This window comes from Metarhizium album, assembly GCF_000804445.1.
Source record: "Metarhizium album ARSEF 1941 chromosome Unknown scaffold_22, whole genome shotgun sequence".
NCBI classification, from domain to species: domain Eukaryota; kingdom Fungi; phylum Ascomycota; class Sordariomycetes; order Hypocreales; family Clavicipitaceae; genus Metarhizium; species Metarhizium album.
The window spans coordinates 158,747-174,358 of NW_024467596.1; the positions used below are offsets into that span (position 1 = coordinate 158,747).

Below are 15,612 nucleotides of genomic sequence, written 5' to 3' on the forward strand. Positions count from 1 at the left end.
ATAAAAGCTTTATTTTCTCTTTATTTAGTTAGAGAGAAGAAGAGTTATTTATAGGTAAATTCTATAGTAGAGCTACTAAATTAAGTATAGATAGTAGCTTAAAATAACCTTAAAGGCTAAAAATAACTTTTATAGCTACTTTTCTACTATAAAGTAGATTAGTCTTTATAGCTTATTAGTTTTTTTATTAAATTCTAGCTAGTATTTCTCTTTTAACTTTATTTATATATATAAAGAAATATAGGCGTAAAGTATATTAAATCCTTATATATAAAATATATATTAACATTTCTTGTAGGCAATTTATATGTTGTAGTTGTTTCCCTTGTTTTTATAGGTTGTTTTTTATAGTAGGCAGTATCTGCCGCTGACACAATTGCTCGTGCCAAAACGACGAGCTGCCCGAGGACAAGGCAGGCAGCTTAGATTGGGTAAATAGCATGGAGCAACGCAAGCCACGCCGAACTACTGACGCAGACCTTGATGGAGCGGATACAATACACATGCAGAGAAATCCAACTTCTCATTATTAAGCCGAAGAGGGGAGGAGCTCCTGTCCGAATCCGGGGAAGGCGCGCCTCATGGAGCCACAGTTTCCATACGTTTGCATTCCGGTCAATGGCCGTTCTTCCTCTCTTCCCACTCACGTTGTCCCCCTCTGGAATTTTCTCCGTCTTTGACTTCCACAACTTGTCTCTTCGCTTTCAGACCTTACGTCTCCGCGCATCTCATTCCCCAGCAGCCCAGCGCCGACTGCCATCATGCCTGTAATCCGCGTCGGAACTGCCTCGCCGGCCACCGGCCCCACCAAGGCCGCCACTCTCCGACACTTGGCCGACCTCGCTCGCCGAGCTGCCGCCCAATCCATCGACATTCTCCTGCTCCCCGAGGCTTACATTGGCGGCTACCCACGTGGCACGGCTTTCGGCGCTGTCGTGGGTGACCGCCCCTATGAGGGGAGAGAAGAGTTTGCTCAATACTTTGATCAGGCTGCGGACTTGGGCGATACCGTGGGCGGAGGCGCCGGGGCTGGAGCGAAATGGGTCAAGAGGGAGCTTGGTGGCGACGATGACTTGCTGAGGGGAGATGGCACGAGAGAGGAGTTGGAGAAAATCGCTAGTGATACCGGAGTTTTCATTGTCACCGGCATCATCGAGAAGGCTGGCGGTAGCTTATATTGCGCTGTAGCGTTTGTTTGCCCCAAAGCTGGTGTAATTGGAAAGCGACGCAAGGTTATGCCCGTGAGTGCTGGGCCCCCGCCTTGATTTGGCATTACATGGTTGTCTTGTACATTTTTCGAGCCAAGGAAACTAGGCCTTCTCTAACGCTAGTCAGACCGGTACAGAACGCCTTTGCTGGGCCCAAGGATCTCCCGCCACGCTCAAGGCCGTGTCGACCATCATCCGCGGCCAGCGAGTCAATATCGGGACCGCCATCTGCTGGGAAAACTACATGCCTCTCGTCCGCCAAGCGCTGTACGAGCAAAACATCAACTTATACCTAGCCCCGACAGCAGACGGCCGAGATGCATGGATGGGTCTCATGCGCACAGTCGGCATCGAGGGACGATGCTTCGTTGTGAGCAGTAACATGGCGGTACGCAAAGACAGCAGCACTCGGGCAGCTGCAGCGTCACAACCAAGCTTTACCCGAAGCAGAGCGAGACGTAACTCTGCATTTACTGATGAAGGCTTCGAAATTGCGCTGCCGTCGACAAGCCCGACTCGTCACAAGCGCAGAAAGTCGGTATTTGACGAGGACGGCAACGAAATCGTTCTTTGCTGTGATGAATCAAACGGAGCCGAGCAGGACGGTGCCACTCCAAGAGTCCAGCCCGGGAAAAATGTCCCCGGGGCTGACGGTTGGATTTCCCGGGGCGGGTCGTTGATTGTCAATCCTTTCGGTGATGTTCTCGCCGGGCCGCAATGGGAAGACGACGAGGGGCTCATTTTTGCGGATATTGACCTGAGGGAGTGTATCCGGGGAAGGCTTGACCTTGATACGGCAGGACACTATTCCAGGAACGATTCGTTCAAGTTTAGCGTGACTGGACTAGACTTGGATCCTTTGCCGTACTAGCCTGATGTTTCCTCAAACAGACAGAGATTGTCGTCACGGGGTTGGACAAGTCTGCCGAAGCCATGTGTCGATAACGTGTGTTCCACGTCTTGTTGTAAAAAGATTGTGGGAAAATTTTCAAAAAACAGTCATGCGCCCAATAGTTTCAGTATACAAGGGACGAAATGCACCCCGCACTGCAGCAGCAGTATTCGCTATATGCCCTTGTTTCCGAATGACGTGACGCACCATGCCCATGGCGGTTACCTCCTCCACGGCGCTAAAATGCTCTTTGCTCACAAACACAATCAAACGCACATGTCTTGATACAAGAGAGAGAAAGACACAGTACACACAAGTCATTGCCTCTTCTCGCTCGGCTGCTGTGACCTCTGACACGGCCGCCACCCCTTCTCGGCCGCGTCGCAGGCTTTCCGCTCGGCCCCGTCCTCCCTCCTCTGTCTGTCCAGCGCAGCCTGGGCCAGAATCTCACGCCGGCTCAGGCCAGCGCCCATGTTCCTGACGCCTCCGAGCACGAATTCGCCGCCCGTCCACCCGCCCGCGTCCTCGTCCTCGTCCTCGTCCTCGTTCGGGCCCGTCAGTCCCGCAACGGTATACCTGGACGTCTCGCCAATGGTGCGGCCGCCAGACTTCCAGTCGGCGGCGTGCACCTCCCGCTCGATCTGATGGCACAGATCCCAGAATTTCCGATCGTGGGGGCCATGGACGTTGTGGGCGAGTTCGTGGCACAGCGTCTTGCGGATGGTCTTGTAGTCACGATAACCGTCGTGGGCGTCGGTCCGGAGGCGGAGCTCAATCACCTCGCCCTGGTTGCGGTTGAGGCCGAGCGTCCGAGAGGTGCCCTCGTGCGTTGTCTGCGTGTGCGACAGCGGCTCCATCTCGGTGAGCAGCGACACGGTGAACTTGTGCTTCCTCATGGCGGCCTTGATGCCGGGGTCCTCCGTGAGCCGCAGCAGCAGCCTTTGGCTGGTCTCGGGATGAGGCAGGCCCTGGAGCGGCCTCACCTGGAGAAAGGTGTACTTGGCGTCGTCCTGGGACCCGGGCTGACTTGGCCGCTGGGCGCGCTTCATCTTGGCCCTCTGCGCCATGCGTGCGGCGTTTCGCTGGGCCACCTTTTCGGACATGCTCTGCACGGCTTGGACTTCTGCGGCGCCGCAGCCTAGAAGCGTCAGCGTCTTTCCTTGCAGGCTGCCGAGCGGCATGTCGGGCTCCTTGAGCGGCGATCTGAGCAGGGGGCCCTTGGGCACGAGCATCTTTTGGTTGGCGACGGGGATATCGAGCGCCGCGGCAATCTCTTCGAACAAGTCGGTGACGGTGGCGTCGTCTGCCAGTTCAAACGTGTAGTTGTGTTTGCGATGCGACACCGTGATGGTGACCCAGCCGGGCTCGGACGCCGACGGCGCGCTCCCTTGTGTGTCGGCCATTGTTGTTGTAGGTAGGATGTAGGCGGCAACTACTTGAGTGGTCGAGTATTGAAATGCGTGGGGATTCAGGTGCTTCCAGAGCGATGTGTAGTGTCGTGTGCGAGTCGTTTGGCTCCGCGTCGTTACTTATATCATGGATGATTACAAATGCGGTGTTTGGGGGCCGCCCGGGTGTTGGATGCTGGGGTATTCTTGGCAGCCCTGGGGTACAGACAGCGGCGGACGTGTACTAGAACGGTATGGCGTTGGTTTGCACGAGTAATAGCAGTGATGGGGGGGTTTCAAAACATTAAAGTGACATGGATCGTTTGCGCAGATTATCGTGGGTGAACAAGTCGGCATTTTGTCTTGCGTTGCGCGGGAGAGCGGCCAGGCCAATTTGTGATCGACGTCACTGCGCTGCCCGCCACGCTGCGCCACACGGACCATTCCTGCTGACAAAGGGGTCAACGGTGGCTGGCTGGCTCATGACTCCCGAGTACCGGAAACTGAAGCTACCAGCGATTTGTGGGCCGGGTGAGCTCTGCACCCAATCACCGTCCGCATCTTGCTCCAGAAGCTACCCGCGTCGTGTCCTTTTTGCACCTGCTCCGTGCTCGTACTCGGCGGGCATCTGATAATTTACTAAGCTTCCCTTGTCCTCTTCCATTCATTCAAGCATCCCCCGAGCTTGAAGCTTGCAATCGGCAACACCCATTGCGGACGGTAACCTCCTCAACGCATCTCCATCCAGCAGAGTGCCTCACTTCCAATTGTCCAATCCGTGCGCGCCTTCTGTCGCAGGTGCGCAACAGTCAAAATGGTCCTCAACGTATTCCGTGTTGCTGGTGCGTCATCCGTTGCCGCCCATCCATCTCGTCCCTCGCTCGCCCTGCGGTGCACTGTTGTGCCCTGACGAGAGCTGCGCGGTGCCATCATGATGAACACAAACCGCAGCTAACCTTTTTCGCAGCGGATTTCTCGCATCTGACGAGTATCCTGATCTTGTTACATAAGATGCTTCAGCTTAACGTGCGATCAGCCGCCTTCAGAGTCCAACCCAACACGCCCCCCTCATCGTAGTGGTCGCTAACGTTTGCCAGAGCTGTTCCGGCATCTCGTTCAAATCACAAGCCCTCTACCTCTTTGTCTACGTGACGCGATATCTCGGTACGCGCCGAACTCGACTCACTCGTCAGAGGCCAACTGCAGATGCTAACACGCCACTTGGGCAGACCTGTTCTGGACAGAGAGTTTATACAATCTGGTCTTCAAGATCATGTTCATCGGATCCCAGGGATACATCATCTACCTCATGACCAACGCCTACAAGCCTACAAATGATCCCAACGTCGATACCTTCCGTGTCCAGTATCTCCTCGCTGGCGCTGCCGTACTGGCCGTTTTGTTCCCGTACAAGTACACCTTTTCCGAAATCATGTGGGCCTTTTCCATCTGGCTCGAGTCTGTAGCCATCCTGCCGCAGCTCTTCATGCTTCAGAGAACTGGCGAGGCTGAGACCATTACGACGCACTACTTGTTTGCCTTGGGCAGCTACCGAGCTCTGTACATTCCTAACTGGATCTACCGCTACTTTATGGAGACCCACTATAAGACTGATTGGATCGCCATTATTGCCGGCATCATCCAGACTGTACTGTACAGCGACTTCTTCTACGTCTACTACACCAAAGTTCTCAAGGGCAAGAAGTTCAAGCTCCCCGTCTAAGCAGCCACCAGGTCGCAAAACCACCCTTGGTAAGGTTCAATAATGTACGAGATGTCTGGTTCATTCACGACAATGGTATTCGAATCTAGACGGATATTGCCAACGCCGTCCGATTGCGCGGGCGAGCAAACGATGCTCTCACTTCTTTTTGCGATTTGTATGCTTGCACAGAGTTTCAATTCGCGGATGGTATGAATTTCACAGGAATGCCTTCGAATGGCTGGCATAGTGGCGTTGTCGGCGAACATACTGAAATTTGTTGGCCGCGAGATTTGGCGTCTGCAAGGCTAAGGCTGTAGATGGATCACGGCATGATGCTACGATAATAGAAGGAGATGATGTGTCTCGGGAAAAAAATCAGAGCGGCCATCGGGAGGAAGATAAATAGCAACCCGTCTTTGCGGCACGGTCAAACTTGGCCATCTTGTAGCTTAAAGAAAAAATGACGGGCAGCGAATGCAATTGTGAGCTTCCATTCGACATGTGAAGTGAAGCCGAGACATGCGAGCGCCACAGACACAGCCAACACCAGAACACGAATCAAAATACGTATGTACATAAAGTCCGGGTTCGAGGTTAATGCGAATACGTAACACAAACAGCGGTAGGGATGTTATTTTCCAAAACCTGTTCGAATGACGCAACGTGTGGTCACGTGACACAGCCCTGCATCGCCCTCCTCGAGCGAGCGCCTACCTGGTCCATCAAACCAACAACCAGAAATCCCAACCACGCGCAAGCCGGATTCCAAAATGGCGAGCGACGCGCCAGAGAATCCCGACTCTCAGCCAGTCACGCAAAACGGGCAACCGGAACAGCACGACGTCCCCGATGGCCCGAACCCCCCACCGCCTGAGCTCGCGTCGGGACAAGATCCCCGACTGCCAACCCATAAGGATACGTCATTGCGAGAGTTTCTGAATAAAATCGACGACTACGCCCCAATTGTAAGGGCCTGCTCACGCTGGGCTGATGTGCTCCAGGCTTCAAGTCGCTCCAGGTGACTAATAAACGACAGATACCCGATGCCGTGACCAACTACTACATGACCAAGGCTGGTCTCCCGCCTCCGCCGCAGACCGACGCCCGCCTGGCGAGGCTGCTTGCTCTGGCGACGCAAAAGTTCATCGCCGACATTGCCGCCGACGCGTACCAGTACAGTCGCATCCGCGCCTCGAGCAACACCAACAACCCCATGGGCACGCTCGGCGCGGCCGCTGGGTTTCCTATCCCCGGGCAACAGACCGGTCAGCCTGGCAACAAAGACCAAGGCAAGGGTGCGCCTCTAGGTATCCAGCGCCCTGGGTACGGCGGTGGAGGGCAGGGCGGAAGCCAGAACAGGACGGTCTTGACCATGGAGGACCTAGGGATGGCCGTTGGGGAGTACGGCGTCAACGTCAAGCGGAGCGAGTTCTATCGCTAGATGGCAGGGCCGTGGGATCTTGTCCATCACCCTCAACGCTTGTCATTCCAGTACAGGCAGGGCTTATGCACCTAATTTTTTTTTTTTCTTGGTGTGAGAGGGGCTGGGATTTCAGGGCTTGGCGTTTGGGGGGTCAGGTGAGGTGGATGAATGAGTGTTTTGGCTCGCGGCGTTAGTTTTCTGTTATTATCGGCACTAGAGAACGCGAGGGTATTTCGGCAATACAGTGACTCCTCGATGAGAGAAAACCACAGTTTTTTTTTCTTGACAAGGCACGCTGGACCGCTTTTTATTGTTTGCTGTTTGTTCATTTATGATGTGCCGTATTATTACACGTATTTTGTACAGATGGCAGTAGATTGATGCCAGTCCGGCTCTGGGCTTCAAGACATCCCCATCCCGCCCCCAGTACACGGGTCTTACTTCCTATCCCAAACATTCGGCTTGCGAGTCCTATCAAGCGAGTCGTCAGCATCCCCTCCTCGAGTCACCAAGCGCGCAAGCGTTCGCAAAACGTACGGCGAAAACTCCCCCAGCTTATGTCCGACCATGTCCTCCGTTATCGTGATCTGGTGGTAGTCCTTGCCATTGTGGACCTCAAACTTCAGCCCGACAAAGTTGGGCAAAATGGTCGCCGAGCGAGCCTGTGTTCGCACGGCGGGCACCTTGTCGCCTTGCTTCTTGGGGAACACGATTGGGAGCCTAGGGTGGACGACGGGTCGTTAGGGACACTGGGCGGTGGTGGTGCAGAAAATCGAGGGATCGTGCACCTACGGGACAAGATGCGGCCCTGTGCGGTTGTCGTTAGCTACACAAGCTCTGGCTGTTGGTGATCGCCCCCCGGGGCAGCGCGGCGCGGGGGGGGAAGTGGCATGATACCTTTCCACACTGAGCGCTTTGATAGCGCTCGGGTTGCTTGCATTTTTGGGTCTGGGAGTCGGTGACTGCGCAGACTGACGGTCGCGAGATCGGGATGCGTTACCGGTAGACTTGGACCGACCGAGAGTGATGGGCGGTCACGTGACTGTGATTGGGTACCTAGGTGGTACTGGGAACTTTGCTGAGGTCTTTTTCCCTGGTAAGTTGCTGATATTTTCTCGGGGTTTCCATCTTTTGGTTTTTTTTTTTGTCACATCAAGTTAGTTGGAGTGCCTTGATTGAGTACGCTGAGCCTCTTAGTGGTAGCCAGTGGAACAATTCAAGTCGATGCCGACAAATTGAACCATCTGAAATGCATCATCGAGCGCCGATGAGCGCTCTAGGGTAGGCATTCTGTCATCACGTGGGTCTTTCAACCGGACCCCTGCTCCAGAGGTCAGACAACAAGCTCGCCGCATTGCTGGTTGGTGGTTCTACAACGCCCGCGGGCTAAAGCAATTGTGGACAGAACTCCTTATCCGCCAGAACATTTGTCCGTCATTTTGCTATTTTGCATTTGCATCGGGGCGGCACGGCATTCGGATTTCTTTGCGCACTAGAATCTAAGCGATTTCTATTCGAACCAGCGTCGGGTATGTGGTGAAACGATTTCCATATTGAACCGATCACGTTCTCCTCCCTGCCCGCCTTGCAGGAACCGGCGTTGCATCAGATTCCACCAGCAAGGTTAACCGGCGAACGCGTACACGCCCGATCGTGCCGACATTAGAACAAAGCCGAAGCCTCCGAAAAGCTCGCGTGTTATATAGGCGTACACGCCCAAGAAGATCGGTCCTTAGTACACCTTTCCCCCCCTTCCTCGATGCCTAGCGCCACAGCATCCGGGGCGAACCCGGGCGGCGACTCATCGGCTCGCTCCCGCGACCATAATCAGGGAAACCAGGGCAAGGTATACACAGAAGAGCAAAGGGCGGCCGTCGTGCGTATTCGAAAATGCAACCCCGCGGCCTTTTATGATATCCTGGCGCTGGAAAGCGTCAAGACGACGTGCACGGAAGCGGACATCAAGAAGGCCTATCGGAAACAGTCCCTTCTTACCCATCCAGATAAAAACGGCCACGAACATGCCGACGAGGCTTTCAAGATGGTCAGCCGAGCATTTGGAGTTCTAGGTGACAAGGAGAAACGAGAGAAGTATGACAAGTTTGGCACCGACCCCGATAGTCGGTTTGCCAGCGCACAGGCGCAGAATCCCTTCTCGGGATTTGCCTCGCGGCAAGCATCGGGAGGAATGGGCCGTGGTGGTGCGGGCGTGTGGGAGGAAGAGGTGAGCCCGGAGGAGATGTTTGCGAGATTTTTTGGCGGCGGCGGCGGCCCCTTCGCAGGTGAGACGCGAACACGATCCTTTCAATCGCCGTCCCGGACTGGTACTGACAGGGCAGCCTTCGACGCAGGTCCCCAGTTTGTGTTCAATCTCGGCGGCGGCCCGGGAATTCGCGTCCACCAGTTTGGCGGCGCAAGACCGAGACGACGACCTCGAGAGGCACAGGAAGCCGAGCAGCAGCAAGGCGGGCTGCAGAACCTGATGACCCTGCTGCCCATACTGATCTTCTTCATCTTACCCATGATCTCGTCCCTGTTCACGGGCGGCTCCTCGGGCTCCTCGATCCCCATGAGATACGACGAACCGCAGCCACCGTACACGGAGCGACGCTACACACCCAACCACAAAGTCAAGTACTATGTCAATCCTAGAGACGTGCAGTCGTTGAGCAAGTCGAAGCTTTCGCAGCTGGACCACACCGCCGAGGCGAATTTCATCCGGTTCCTGGACAACAAATGCGAGCACGAAAACATTGCCCAGCGTCGCCTGAGAGAAGACGCTATGGGGTGGTTCTACGAGGACGCGGAAAAGATGGAACAGGCAAACCGGTACCCCAAACCAAACTGTGACCGATTGAGGTCGTTGGGGTACAGGCGGACATGAGACTCGGTGACGCCTTTTTATTTTGTTTTACTTTCATCTCCGCCCTCCTCGGCGAGACTCCTGGCCAATACAAGACGTAATTTTTCCTTCCCTCTCTGGACAAGTCTACGCTTGTTTTTACAGACATATAGCCTTTTTCTTGCATTGAAACGAAGACGTTGGGGTTTGGTGGGCGCATATTACCTTTTATCACTTGGTTTGTTCCGCATTGGCGATTGCCGAGCACGACAAAGCATAGCATGACGTGGCACGATTGCGGGTGGGAGTGCTGCGGCACTAACTAGAGCTTACAGAGGCGCGTGTATGTGTATGTAGCCACGAGGGTGTGGTGTAGAATCGAAGCTTTTCCCTGGGCCACGCGAATAGCCTTGCCAGACTTTGCTTGGGTCTCGAAAGCAGGCGGCACGTGTGCCGAGCGTGAGGCACGCATGGATGGTGGGTGTCAATGTATTTGGAGTAACGAAGGCACCTCCCATGAGGCGGCACATGGTTTGTGTCAAGAACCATGCTTGATGCCCGCGGGGGTCTTGTAGAGCAGTCACGGGCGGGCGTCAATGACGTAAGCTCAAGGGCTTTTCTACTCCACGGCACAGACGGTACGTTAACCTGTTGCGTTGCGTTGCGTTGTCTCTTTTATTATGATTTTCCCCCCTTGCCCAACGTCGTCTCTATGAGCGTGGAAGAGCCCCCGTCTCCGTGGCCATGTCGAGCAGCTGGGCCACAATGGCCTGGACGTCGGCCGTCTTGATGGGCAGTCTGTGGCCGGCGTGCCACTCGACCAGCCTCGTGGTGCCGGGCTCGCAGTAGGTGTGCAGCAAGGCCCTGTGCCTCGGGAGGCCGGGGTCCTGCAGGCCGTGGACGTGCAGGGTGGGAACGCGCAGGACGTGCGGGCCGCGCGCGGGGGCGGCCGGGTCGGGATAGTCGTCGAAGGAGGTGCTGAAGACGGCGGTGCTGGCGACGTGCGGCGGCCGCGGCAGGCGCCGGTCCAGGTGCAGGACCGGGGCGCTGCCGGCCATGAGGACGCCGAACTTGAAGCTGGTCCGGGGCGGGAGCGTCTGGGCGTCGGCCTCTGCGCGCTGCTGCGCCCACAGCAGGCTCGCGGCGACCTTGGCGCCCTGCGAGAAGCCGAGGACGCCGACCCAGGGCCCCGAGCCGGCGTCGCGGGCCATGGCGGCGAGGCAGGCGTCCATGATGTCGTCGGGGCCGGCGCTGGGCGGCAGGCCCGGCTCCTCGGGGCTCCAGGCCAGCCAGCGGTAGAAGGGGCCGAGCTCGCCGTAGACGGCGGCGATGTCGCGGTGCGGGCGGGAGGCGTAGGGCGCGTCCATGAAGACGAGGCGGAACGTGCGGGCGAGCTGGGCGATGATGGTGCGGCACTGGAGGCGGAAGACGGTGCCGTTGACGCCGCCGCCGTGCAGGCAGAGGATGCGCGGGAGCGTGAGCGTGAGCGTGTCGTCGACTGTCATGGCCGTCTTGGCTTTTGCTGCCGGTGCGAGTGCATGCACGGAGTACGGAGTAGCGAGTGGCTGTCAAGTGGCTGTCAAGTGTCGACGACGGCGATGTCTGGACCGGATCGCCCTTTTCGCATGGTTGTCGGACGAAAAGGGTGCAATCCAGAGCGACTTCGGAGCAGTCACTCGGAACCGCGACAAAAGAGGCTGACCCGACGCGGGAGGCATTTCTGCCTGGCAGGGCTTACCAGCCGGGCAAGTCGCCCAGGTGCCCAGGCACCTTAGGTACTTACTTAAGTACCTCGAGCACTTAAGTGAGTACTGAGTACTCAAAGCTAAGTGCTTAGGTAAGTAAGTACTCAAGTACTTACGCATACTGGGTCACGACTAGGTCCTCTGCCAGCTCACCGCTGAATGAAAGAAACGCCGCGCCGCGATGCGCCCCGGCATGATCAGCAGGGTCCTCATCCTCAAACGGCCACGCGTACGCTCGGCGGTAGATTGACTCGCATTGCGTCAGGCAGGCGCGCACACACACCTGCGGTTGACATGACTCTTGAAAGCCAAATGACATCACAATGAGCTGCTCCCCGCCATGGGCAACGCCTCAGCTCCAGAATTCAATAGAGGCCGCCAACGTCGACGTTTGTTCGACCAGGTCGGGTCGACATGTATATAACCCGTCACCCGCCCTCAACTTACCTCGCCGCACATGCGCACTCGATCAACCTCTTCATCGCTCACAGAGTCGCCGCCACCATCAACCATGTCCAGCAACGAAAAGGCCGGCGACGAGGGCGTTGCCGAGCTCAGCGGGAATACCGGTGCTGCTGCGAGCGGCACCTACTTTCCCGGCCCGCCGCCTGGTCCTCCCCCGGCGCAGTCGCAGACGCAGCTCTCTCAACCTCCCCCATCACCACAAGGCCAGCCCGAGCAACAGCCTCCAGCACAGCACCAGCCGCCGCCTCCCCAGCAGCCAGAGCGCCAGCAACAGCACCAGCAGCACCAGCAGCACCAGCCGCCGTACTTTCCTCCCCCGCCGCCCGCCCCCGACGACGAGAAGCAGTCTCACCAACAACAGCAGCACGGCGCCAATCCAGTCTTTGCACCGCCCCCGACCGGCCAACATGACGCGCCGACTTCGTCACCGCAGGCTCAGCAGCAGCAGCAGCAGCAGCAGCAGCAGTCGCAGCAGTCGCAGGCTGGTCACAAAAAGCCCGGCTGGGGCCATCGCTTCAAGCACCTGGTGAGCGCTGGGGCCGCCGCTCCCATCAACAGCCTTGCCCACAAGCTCGGGAGTCAGAGCTTCTTGCCCGAGACCCTGGACAAAGAATGCGACAAGGCCGCCGCTATTCTGAGATCCTTCTGCGGTATGTCCTTCCTATTCCGTCCAGGCTAAACCTGAACGCACAAACTCGCAGTGCTGCCTGCTGACACTCGACGTGTCTCACAGCCAAGGGTGTCTATGCCGACCCGGGTGCTGGCCGACCCCCAACGTCGACCGCTCCCAAAGCCCAAGAGTCTGGCAGCGCCGTTGCTGACCCTGCCAGGGAGAAGAAGCCCAAGAACCGCGTCATTGTCACCATTCCGCCAAAGGTCATCTCCAAAGCGGTTGGCCTGGCCATCTTCACCACTCTCCGTGCTGGCTTCCAGATATCCGGCGCCACTGGCTCTGGCGTCCTCATCGCGCGGTTGCCCGACGGATCATGGAGCCCGCCGTCAGGCATCCAGGTCCATTCCGTCGGAGGAGGCTTCCAAATCGGCCTGGACATCTACGACTGTGTCTGCGTCATCAACAGCAGGCAAGCCCTGGCGGCCTTTACCAACACTCGCGTCAGCCTCGGAAGCGATTTGGCGGTGGTGGCCGGTCCTTATGGTGCTGGAGCCGCCGTTGACTTCGGAACCGCCGTGCAGCGCTCCGGGGGTGAGACGGACAAGAAGGGGACAGCGAGCGGGAGCGCATCGGGACCTGTCCAGGCGCCGACAGCGGCAGCGGCTGCGGCTGCACAGGGCCAGCACTCGAATGCCCTGCCGCCTGACGCGGGGGCCTCCGGGGACTCGAAGCGCCGAAGTCTCAGCGCCGGCACGTTCAAGCCCGTGTTCTCGTACGTCAAGTCGAGAGGGTTCTATGCCGGCATCCAGGTCGATGGCACGGTGGTGGTGGAACGCAAGGATGCCAACGCCGCTTTCTACGGATGTCCCATCACGGTGCAGCAGATTCTCCAAGGGCAGGTCCCCCCCGAGGGACCCCAGAACATGTGGCCCGTCGGCGCGCGTGGACTGCTCGAGACTCTCCGGGGAGCCGAAGCGGGAGCTCAGAGCAGTGCCGCCCCTGTATCACCTGCACTTGGAATGACAGCCTCCCCCGGAACTGGAAATGCGCCGTCATCAAATGAAACTCCTGCGGCCGCTGCTGCAGGTGGTCAAGCGCCGTCTGGTGCGCCGCCCGCTTATGCAGACGATGGGAGCCATGCCCAAGATGGTGATGTCAAGTATGCTTGAAGGTGTTGTGCGTCGTAAGCCCAAAGAAATCAAAACAAAAAGGGACTTTTTGCGCAAATAATGCGAAGCAGATAACAGAATGTCATGTACACCATTCTTGCCATCGCATGGTGTGTGTTTTATCACGTCTTGAGTACCGGCGACTTGTTGTAGTTGTGCGTCTCGAGCCGAACTCGGAGGCTCGGTGGTTGTTACCCCGCGTGATGGAGAGGCGGGGTAATTATTATTAGTAACTGCAATCATTATTAACCGCATGCGACGAACCACGCACGCCACTTGGCAGGCTGAGTCGGAATGTCATTGTGTTTCTGGCGAATTGGGCTTGAAGAGGAAGAGGCGTATGGCCAGATAAATGGCTCGATAAAAGGGGTTGACGAGGGCTGATGTCTTTTTGTCTTTTCTCTCTCTCTCTCTCTCTCTTTTCTTTTCTTTTCTTTTCTTTGGCAGTGGCTACCTATTATCGGCGAGTCGTCGTCGGCCATTCATCCATCATTACACGTACAGGGCCCCCAACCACGCCCAGAATGGACCAATTCGCCGTGTATCCCAGCCTCCGCGACAAAGTGGTGCTGATGACGGGCGGCGCAGAGGGCATCGGCGCGGCGGCCGTGGAACTCTTCTGCCGGCAAGGCTCGCAGGTCGTCTTCCTAGACATTGCCGACGACGCGGCGGCCCGGCTCGCGGAGCGCGTGGGCTCGCTCGAGGGCGCCAGCAAGCCGACGTTTTGGCACTGCGACGTGACGGACCTCGACCAGCTCGAGCGGTGCGCGCAGCGGGTGCTCGCGCGGTTTGGGCGCGTCGACGTGCTCGTCAACAACGCCGGGGCGGCGGGCAGCAGCTCGCGCGTGCCGACGGCGCGGGTGACGCGGGCCTCGTTCGAGCTCGACGTCAACGTCAACCTGCGGCACCAGTTCTTCCTGACGCAGCACGTGGCGCCGGCCATGCAGCGCCAGGGCTCGGGCAGCATCATCAACCTGGGCTCCATCATGTGGCGCATCGCCGCGCCCGAGGCGCCCGTCTACACGACGTGCAAGGCGGCCGTCGTGGGCATGACGAGGACGCACGCCCGCGAGTTTGGCCCGCACGGCGTCCGCGTCAACAGCATCATGCCCGGGTCCATTGCCACGCGGAGGCAGATCGAGTCGGTCCTGACCGACGAGTACAAGGCCGAGAGCCTGGCGGCCCAGTGTCTGAAGAGGGTCCTGATGCCCGTCGAGGTGGCGAGGCTCATGCTGTTCCTGGCCGCCGACGACTCGAGCGCCATCACGGGCGGCAGCCACGTGTGTGACGGGGGATGGGTTGGCGATACTTGACCGTCACGACTCGTGGCCGGGACCAAGCTTCTTGCGAGCAGTGCGACGTGTCGCGACGTGTGTGGAAGCCTTGTCGTCGCCCTCTGGCTTCACTTGGTTTTTTTTTAATTTTTAATTTTTATTTTTTTACGGCCAGGCGTCCCGGGCACCAGTACCTTGAGGTTTTCGCTCCTTCATAAAGTTGATAATCCGATGAAACGCACGCTACAATGTCGCAACACAGCTAGCCGACCATAAACTTTTACCACAAGGCATACACACTCTCAAACGAGCTGTAACGTCGCTGTAGCATGGCGACAAAACCTTGAGCCGCCCCAGCCTAGTGGACCGCGGGCCTTTTGTCTGGTTGTTCTGCGCGACCTCTGCCGGCTGGGCACCACATTACCATCACGTCACGTCGCCTGACGTGGACCTACAGTTTGGACCCTGAAAATTTCCCCGGGAGCGACACCACAGGGGAGTTCCTGGGCCGATCGAGGAACTTTACTCTAGGTACTTAGAAGTATGTACATGTACCTACGTCCCCTTGGAGCTTCTCCCTGCAAACAAGTTGCTGCTCCGCAAGCGTATGTACGGAGTACTTCGAGTACTTCATTCAAGTAGGCACAGATAGCCCCACCCATAGTCAGTGGGTCAGTGCGCGACGGAGCCCTGGCCTATTCACGACGACACGCGTATCATCAACTTTCAACTTCCAAGCCTCTGAATCATGACCCGCCCTTCGTCTCCTAAACTTTATTTATCTCTTACAGACCACACTTGGCCGTATCCCCAACTGACAGGACCAAACGCTTTCGTGGCCAAGTCCGAGAACAAATAAAATGGCTAGGGGTGTTGCTACCGGCTCCC

At 57.3% G+C, this 15,612-nt stretch overlaps 8 protein-coding genes across 8 annotated transcripts; 6 read left to right on the forward strand and 2 right to left on the reverse strand.

Annotated features, from left to right (window-relative positions):
- Positions 1-761: 761 nt before the first annotated feature.
- On the forward strand, positions 762-2,079 carry MAM_06578 (nitrilase; the record flags this gene model as incomplete). The annotated part of the gene is made up of 2 exons (XM_040825376.1): positions 762-1,241; positions 1,336-2,079. The coding sequence occupies 2 exons, from the start codon at positions 762-764 to the stop codon at positions 2,077-2,079; spliced, it is 1,224 nt and encodes a 407-aa protein (XP_040676587.1).
- Positions 2,080-2,417: 338 nt separating this feature from the next.
- Positions 2,418-3,503, reverse strand: MAM_06579 (ubiquitin/metalloprotease fusion protein; the record flags this gene model as incomplete). Its single annotated transcript, XM_040825377.1, has 1 exon — positions 2,418-3,503. One exon carries the CDS (start codon positions 3,501-3,503, stop codon positions 2,418-2,420), a length of 1,086 nt encoding a protein of 361 aa, XP_040676588.1.
- A 799-nt stretch (positions 3,504-4,302) lies between these two features.
- MAM_06580 (ER lumen protein retaining receptor) lies at positions 4,303-5,211 on the forward strand (the record flags this gene model as incomplete). Its single annotated transcript, XM_040825378.1, has 4 exons — positions 4,303-4,330; positions 4,456-4,514; positions 4,586-4,652; positions 4,718-5,211. 4 exons carry the CDS (start codon positions 4,303-4,305, stop codon positions 5,209-5,211), a joined length of 648 nt encoding a protein of 215 aa, XP_040676589.1.
- A 752-nt stretch (positions 5,212-5,963) lies between these two features.
- Positions 5,964-6,634, forward strand: MAM_06581 (Transcription initiation factor TFIID, 23-30kDa subunit; the record flags this gene model as incomplete). Its single annotated transcript, XM_040825379.1, has 2 exons — positions 5,964-6,158; positions 6,230-6,634. 2 exons carry the CDS (start codon positions 5,964-5,966, stop codon positions 6,632-6,634), a joined length of 600 nt encoding a protein of 199 aa, XP_040676590.1.
- Positions 6,635-8,375: 1,741 nt separating this feature from the next.
- Positions 8,376-9,500, forward strand: MAM_06582 (Dna-J like membrane chaperone protein; the record flags this gene model as incomplete). Its single annotated transcript, XM_040825380.1, has 1 exon — positions 8,376-9,500. The coding sequence occupies one exon, from the start codon at positions 8,376-8,378 to the stop codon at positions 9,498-9,500; it is 1,125 nt and encodes a 374-aa protein (XP_040676591.1).
- Positions 9,501-10,168: 668 nt separating this feature from the next.
- On the reverse strand, positions 10,169-10,963 carry MAM_06583 (citrinin biosynthesis oxidoreductase CtnB; the record flags this gene model as incomplete). The annotated part of the gene is made up of 1 exon (XM_040825381.1): positions 10,169-10,963. The coding sequence occupies one exon, from the start codon at positions 10,961-10,963 to the stop codon at positions 10,169-10,171; it is 795 nt and encodes a 264-aa protein (XP_040676592.1).
- A 751-nt stretch (positions 10,964-11,714) lies between these two features.
- MAM_06584 (DUF500 domain protein) lies at positions 11,715-13,450 on the forward strand (the record flags this gene model as incomplete). Its single annotated transcript, XM_040825382.1, has 2 exons — positions 11,715-12,318; positions 12,402-13,450. 2 exons carry the CDS (start codon positions 11,715-11,717, stop codon positions 13,448-13,450), a joined length of 1,653 nt encoding a protein of 550 aa, XP_040676593.1.
- Positions 13,451-13,974: 524 nt separating this feature from the next.
- MAM_06585 (3-oxoacyl-(acyl carrier protein) reductase) lies at positions 13,975-14,763 on the forward strand (the record flags this gene model as incomplete). Its single annotated transcript, XM_040825383.1, has 1 exon — positions 13,975-14,763. One exon carries the CDS (start codon positions 13,975-13,977, stop codon positions 14,761-14,763), a length of 789 nt encoding a protein of 262 aa, XP_040676594.1.
- Between the last annotated feature and the right edge of the window lie 849 nt (positions 14,764-15,612).